This window comes from Hipposideros armiger, unplaced genomic scaffold (genome assembly GCF_001890085.2).
Source record: "Hipposideros armiger isolate ML-2016 unplaced genomic scaffold, ASM189008v1 scaffold_48, whole genome shotgun sequence".
Classification (NCBI taxonomy): domain Eukaryota; kingdom Metazoa; phylum Chordata; class Mammalia; order Chiroptera; family Hipposideridae; genus Hipposideros; species Hipposideros armiger.
The window spans coordinates 1,328,622-1,335,328 of record NW_017731398.1 but is presented as its reverse complement, the minus strand read 5'-3'; the positions used below and the strand labels follow the sequence as shown (position 1 = coordinate 1,335,328).

The 6,707-nt window shown below is 39.1% G+C and overlaps 1 protein-coding gene across 3 annotated transcripts in view; it reads left to right on the top strand.

The window, feature by feature from the left end:
- The window catches only part of SEC11A (SEC11 homolog A, signal peptidase complex subunit), a 50,919-nt gene that overhangs the window by 24,671 nt on the left and 19,541 nt on the right, over nucleotides 1–6,707 (top strand). For all 3 annotated transcript variants that reach the window (XM_019640063.1, XM_019640062.1, XM_019640061.1), the window contains one exon: nucleotides 1,132–1,241. In XM_019640063.1, coding sequence (XP_019495608.1) covers nucleotides 1,159–1,241 — 83 coding nt within the window. In that variant the 5' untranslated portion in view covers nucleotides 1,132–1,158. The remainder of the gene's footprint in view (nucleotides 1–1,131; nucleotides 1,242–6,707) is intronic.

Sequence of the window (6,707 nt, the reverse complement as noted above, 5' to 3'; positions counted from 1 at the left end):
TGGCCCGCATATGTGGGATCCGAACCGGGGCCCTCTGGCGTCCCAAGCCAGTTCTTAACCAACGCGCCACTCGGCCGGCCCCATATATTTTTTAAAATAACAAAAATTGAACTTACATTGTATATATATATATATTTTTTTTTTTTTAATATGGAACGCTTCACGAATTTGCGTGTCATCCTTGAGCAGGGGCCATGCTAATTCTTCTCTGTATCGTTCCAATTTTAGTATATGTGCTGCTGAAGTGAGCACACTGTATATATTTTTGAAACTTTTTTTTTTTTCACTTTACAGTATTTTGTGACGTCTTTTCAGGTTCACATTTTGAATGGTACATTCAAGGTTTTCCATAATCTGAGCTTAATATGCTTTTTCACATTTCTCTTAGTACTCTTCACTGCCATCTTTCATTTCTTGTACCATCTGCCATGGTGTCCAGTCTTCCTCTCCACTTTTACCCATTATCCAGTCTTAGTCCCACACAGTTAGCTCACATTATTTCCCTCCCTTGAAATGCCTTTCTGGTATTTTATAGAAAGTCAAAGTATTTATATAAAGTCATAGAATTTTACACTTTATTAAGTAGTGGAAATTTATGAAGACAGAAAGAAGGCTGGCCTTCGAGTCCTAGCTATGTGACTGACAAGCTATATGGCTTTGGTCTCTCTGAGACTGTTTCCTCCACTGTAAATGAGGTATGGGGTTGAAGGTCATTGAACAGCCTGTGATTAACAAGGGATAGATAACTATTATAAAAAAGTAAGTACTAGAGGAGTTCAGAAGCAGAGATTTATTACTGTTGGCTGGTATGTATCATGGATGTGATATAATTTAAGCTGAATGGTTGTGAAGCCCAAATGAAATAACTTATGTGAAAGGTTCTGAAAATAATAACTTACCATATAAATGTAACGTATTTTAGCAAACAAAATAGAGCAAGGTACTTGGGGTGAGAGAAGGAGGGCTGTCCTGGGATGCTAATGTTGTAATTATTACAGTATTTAAAATAATGTCTCAGAACTTCAGTTGTCCTGATAGTACTACTTGAAATTCTTAAATTGGTGCCACTGTCTGTTGTGTTCCTGGATGGGGATCATCATGGATCTGATCTCTTCTCTTTTGTTCTTACAGCTCTATTACCAAGTCCTAAATTTTGGAATGATTGTCTCCTCGGCATTAATGATCTGGAAGGGGTTAATGGTCATAACTGGAAGTGAAAGTCCAATTGTAGTGGTGCTCAGGTAACAATTAATTTTTCCTTTCAAGGCATTTCCATGCATGGCATTACTTGGGAGACAAACTGAGATATTACTGTTGTATCATTCCTCTAGAAACTACTCTTTCCCAGAACCTCTTCTGGAAGAAAATTGGATACTATTTCTCAATTGTGAGAAATTCTCAACCTTGTAGGCGGGTTCCATTCAAACCCTGCAGGGCTTATGACCACTCTATAAAACATTTATAATGTGACCTTTCTTGTTGATACATCTCTTAAGAAAGCATTTCAATGTACTTTATTTTCCTTAAGTTCTTCTGTCTTACACTCTTCACTTGGATATGTCAGGGCTGATATTTAGTTGCTAGCCTTCTAGATTCTGTATCAACTCCAAATTAAGAATTTTTCTGCAGCATGTTCTCAGTGTCAGTACAGAGCATCACTAATTATTTCCATGTTTCCTGCTGACCTTTAAATATCACTTCTAAGTAGACTTCAGGAATTTTGAAAACATCAGTGCCATCTCTTAAAGTAATAAATAGTACTGAGTTTTTTCTCCACTGTATTTCTTTCCCTGTCCTTGTATTCATACTCTCAGTGCCTTAAAAACCTAACTTACTAACTTATTTTTAGAGAATCACCACCTGGTTATTTAACTGAATCATTATAGTTCTGTCTTATGTTAGGATTAATTATATAAGCTCTCTGCAATTTTTCTGGAGATAATGGAGTATAAACACAAAATAAATTGACTCATTAACATTATCTAGAGTCTAGATAATGGTACATTACCCTTAACAGGATGAATTGCACTCCTTCGTTGTCCTACGAAGATATACTTCCAGCAGCAAGTGGTTGGAGGCACTGGGTCTCCAGTGTCTTACTCGTATTGTACCTTATTCACACTTACTTTGTCTTAATATATTAATAATCAAATGCAGCTATGATTTTAGAGATCCAAAGAAATGTGACGGTTTTATTAGCTGGGAAAGCACTTAATGTACTCCTCTGGCAGCACAGAGACTTGTGTCTCTATCTCTGTCATTGTCTCACTACAACCTTGTGCCAGTCACTCACTGGCCCATAGTTTCATCTATAAAGTGAAGGCTAGACCTAGATGATGTCAGAAGACCTTTGCAGTTCTAAAATTATGTGGCCCTAAGTTCCCAGACAGTATGGAATTCAGTGGAGAGCTTCAATTGGTGAGTGTTCAAACACTAACAGAAGGAGAAGCCACACTAATTGGCACTGTGGGGAAAAGGTATAGAGAGAGGGCCCCGAGGGCTTCTTGTGGAGGTTCTCCTGGGATTATTTCAGATTGAGTTCCCTTCAGTGCAGATGTTTAAGGACAATCTAACGAGTGCTAAACTGGAGATGTTGGAGTGAATAGGAAATTAGACAAAGGATGTGCTCACCACATTAGTGGTCCTGAAAATACTTCACTTTTGCTACAGCTGAGAAGTTAGTATTATCAGTTGGGACTTAAAAGTGATGTTTGGGGCCGGCCGAGTGGCGCGTTGGTTAAGAGTTGGCTTGGGACGCCAGCTCTGAGCAGCAGGGCCCCGGTTCGGATCCCACATGAGGGCCAGTGATGCTGCNACAGATGAGGACAAGCTAATGGTTGGGAGTTTTGACAGTGATGAGGAGTTGTATGAATTTTATGATGAATAAAACTTGAGTTCAATAACTTTAGGTAATACTTCCCCCCCCCCAAATTTCGGTCCCCAAAATTAAGGTGCATCTTATACATGGGAGCGTCTTATACATGGGGAGATATGGTACTTGCTACAGTTCCTAGCTGCTTCATATTTCTTAGTTTATTTTTTTTGTGTGATATCCTCTCCATGGACATAACGACGAGCGTGATTATTCATTCCCACGGCCAGACGGCACAAACCTACAACAGTAAAGATGAGCTCCACTTAAGCAGAAATTGTGATTATAACTTTTACTGACTTCAAGGAAGGAGGTGAGATAGAGGACAGAAAGCTTGGTCTGGAAAACATGGTCTGTCGGTCAGGATTTGGTCTGGGAATTAGAAGCACTGTACATATTGTGGAATTAAGGGGTTTATTATAAAAATAAGATCTTACACAATTGTGGGAGAAGCTGGATAAGTAAGAGTCTAAAACTGAGAGATGGAGTATCAGAGAAATGTCACTGACCAGCTGTTTTTAACCACTGTTATGGGTGGACACATCCACACTTGCCATGGAATCGGGCTGGATTTAACATCTGGCTGATGGAGTGGGACCACACCAAAGGAGAGGAAGTGGAAAGCTGTTGACTCTCCACTGGTCCCTGTCAGCCAGACGCGGAGCGGGGAGGGCAAGGACGACCTGGATTCTGCCAGGCCCTTAATGTCTGTCCCTCACCACATGATGTGTATGTGGTTACTGGACCTGATTTGCTCAAATGTTGCAAATAAGTTTTATATCTATACCCATGATACTGTTGTGTAGTTTTCTTGTAATATCTTTTTCTGGTTTGGGTATCAATAACAGGGACAGCAGAGAATGAGATGGGAAATATTCCCTCTTCTGCAATTGTCTGCAATCTACAGATTAAATTTCTTTAATAGATATAGGTCTGTTCAGGTTATGTATTTCTTCTGTGAGCTTTTGGTAGCTTGTGTCTTTCAAGGAATATGTTGGTGTAAAGGTATTTTTAATACTTCTTAGCCTTTTCACGTTTGCATATTAACGCAAATTAATATGTAATTACTCTAATGATGTCAACTCTCATTTCTTCCTGATATTAGTAATTTATTTCTCCCCCCCCCCCACTCTTTTTTTTTTCCTAATTTGTCTGGCCAGTTGATCTCAAAGAACCAATTTTTGGTTTGATTAATTTTCTTTATTGTTTTCTGTCTAATTTCTCCTCTTATTTTTAGCATTTTCTTTCTGTGTTACTTTGGGCTTCATTTGCTTTTCCTAGTGTTTTAGGTAGAAGCTTAATTTAGGAAATCTGCAAATATTGGGAAATTAAACAATGTATTTCTAAATAACCCATGGGTCAAAGGAGAATCACAAGGGAGATTACAAAATATTCTGAGTGTAAACAAAAATACAACATATAATTTGAGGCCTTTACACTATAAAATTCCCTCTACATACTACTTTTAGGTGCATCCCACAAATTCTAAATAAGAAAAAATATATTTTGGGCTGGCCAAGTGGCTCAATTGGTTAAAAGTTGGCTTAAGAGCATGAGCTTTGAGCAACAGGGCTGCTGGTTCAATTCCCACATGGGCTAGTGATGCTGCGTCCGACCTGAGCTGTCGCTGAGCTGCCAACAGGTGGCAGGATGGCTCAGTTGGTGTAACAACAAGATTGCCTGTTGGATGGTGGACTAAGCCCACTCACAACTAAGACGGAACTCGGCACCTTGAGCTGAGCTGCCGCCCAGATGGCTCAGTGGATAGAGCGTACGCTCTTAACAACAAGAGTGCTGGTTCGACTCCCACATGGGATGGTGGCTACGCCCACCCGCAACTAAGATTGAATACAGCACTTTGAGCTTAGAAGCCATGAGCTGCCGACGGGAAGCCAGATGGCGACTGGCGCCTCCCACAACTAGGACTGAAGAACAACTTGGCTGGTCCCCTTCCACAATTCCTCAATAAAATCTTAAATATATATATATATATATATATATATATGTATTATATTTACCAACATATATTATTTCCAGTGCTCCTCATTCTGCTCTAAAATCCAGATTTTGTTTGGTATTTTCCTTTTGCCTGGAGGACTTTTTTAAAACTTTTTCTTTTTTTTTTGTTTTGTATTATAGGTCTGTCTGCTCGTGATGAATTTTAGTTTCTGTGTGTTTGAATAGGTTTTACTTTGCCTTCATGTTTGGAAGCAATTTCTCGGGATATAGAATTTTAGGTTGATAGTTTTTGTTTCAGTACTTTCACGAAGTCACACCCTTCCCATCCCATATGAACATTGAACATTGAACATTGTTCCATCCACTCTTTGTAGATGGTTCCTTTTGTCTCACATGCATATGCTGATCATCTCTCAGCCGTGGACTGAGGAGAGATCCTCTGCGGTCTTTGTGTAGCTCTCATTTCTGTGCTGCCCTGCAGCCTCTAGCTGCCTTCTAGCTGCCTTCGCCTCCCCTGACTCCCAGTTCTTTATCCTCAAGGAGACTTCTGGTCTGTCTGCGTTTGGTCCGGAAACTCTCCAGAATGTAAGTTGGGGCAATCATAGGGCTTACCTTTGTTTCTCCTTTTTAGGTAGTCACAGTCCTGTTATGCTACCTGAACACAGTCACGTGTCCAGTGTTTGAAAACCTGTGTTTCATATATTTTGTCCAGTGTTATTTCAGTCAGAAACATAAATGTGGTCCCTGGTACTCCAACTTGGCCCAAACGGCATATTTTTGAGATTCATCTATGTTGTGCGTGTTAGTAGTTCATACTTTTCTATTCCTGAGTAGTATTCTATTATGGAAATACAGCAATTTATTTATTCATCTGTCAGTGGATATTGTGGGTTCTTTTTCCAATTTGAGGTTATTATGAATGAAGTTGCTCTACATGTGTTGTATACAAGTAGATATGTTTTCATGTCAGATGATAGCGTATTGTGGACACTGATTTGCATCTGTACATTTAAATGCCCTGTCCTCAATATGTTAAAACGGTTTAACAGATTTTTTAAATTGAAAACTTGTCTTACTGTTATTGATATTTTATGACTATTTGACTATTCAGGATTTTTTCTGTGGTTATTATTTAAGATCCCCACTGGGACCAGCAGTGACTTTATTGGGCCACAGTAACAGTCTGTTCTGAACATGCTTCAATTTTTCCAGCGCCATCAGTTTTACATGAAGCTGCTGTCAGTGTGTCTGCTTCCAATATCCTAGCTTGTAATCACTTCTTCTGTGAGTTAGAAAGCAGGGGAATTATGGTTATGGATTGATGAGTTTCTTAGTTTGAGGTCCTAAGATAAGTAGAATTTAAGATTCAGGCCAACTGCTCTTTTGTAGCTCTCAGATATATTTGCTTCCATAGTCATTTCTGTCTTTGCTTGAGATTACCGGAAGTCTGACTGCTGTGAAAATATCCTGTATGTTGAACTTCAGATGTCTCTTATGAGAATAGGAAGTATAATTGGTATATTTGATAACTGTAATAGATAAGTGAGCAGTACATAACGTTCAGAGATGACTTGTTAAAGATAGTATTTAAAATTACTGTCAGCTTTTATTTTGCTGAATTTTCTGTCCTAGGTTATGTCTCTTTAATCTAGAACAGTCTCCCACCTTTATTTTCATGATATTGAATTTTTGAAGACTAGAACAGTGTCCTGTAGAATGTCCACATGCACATATTTTTAAAAAGATTTTTATTGGGGAATTGGGGGAAGGGGAACAGACAAGTTGCTGTCTTTTTTGTTCTTCAGTCTAGTTGTGGAGGACGTTGCTTCACTGGCCCAAGTTGGCACCATCATTGCGCTCTTCCCAGGTGAGGCAG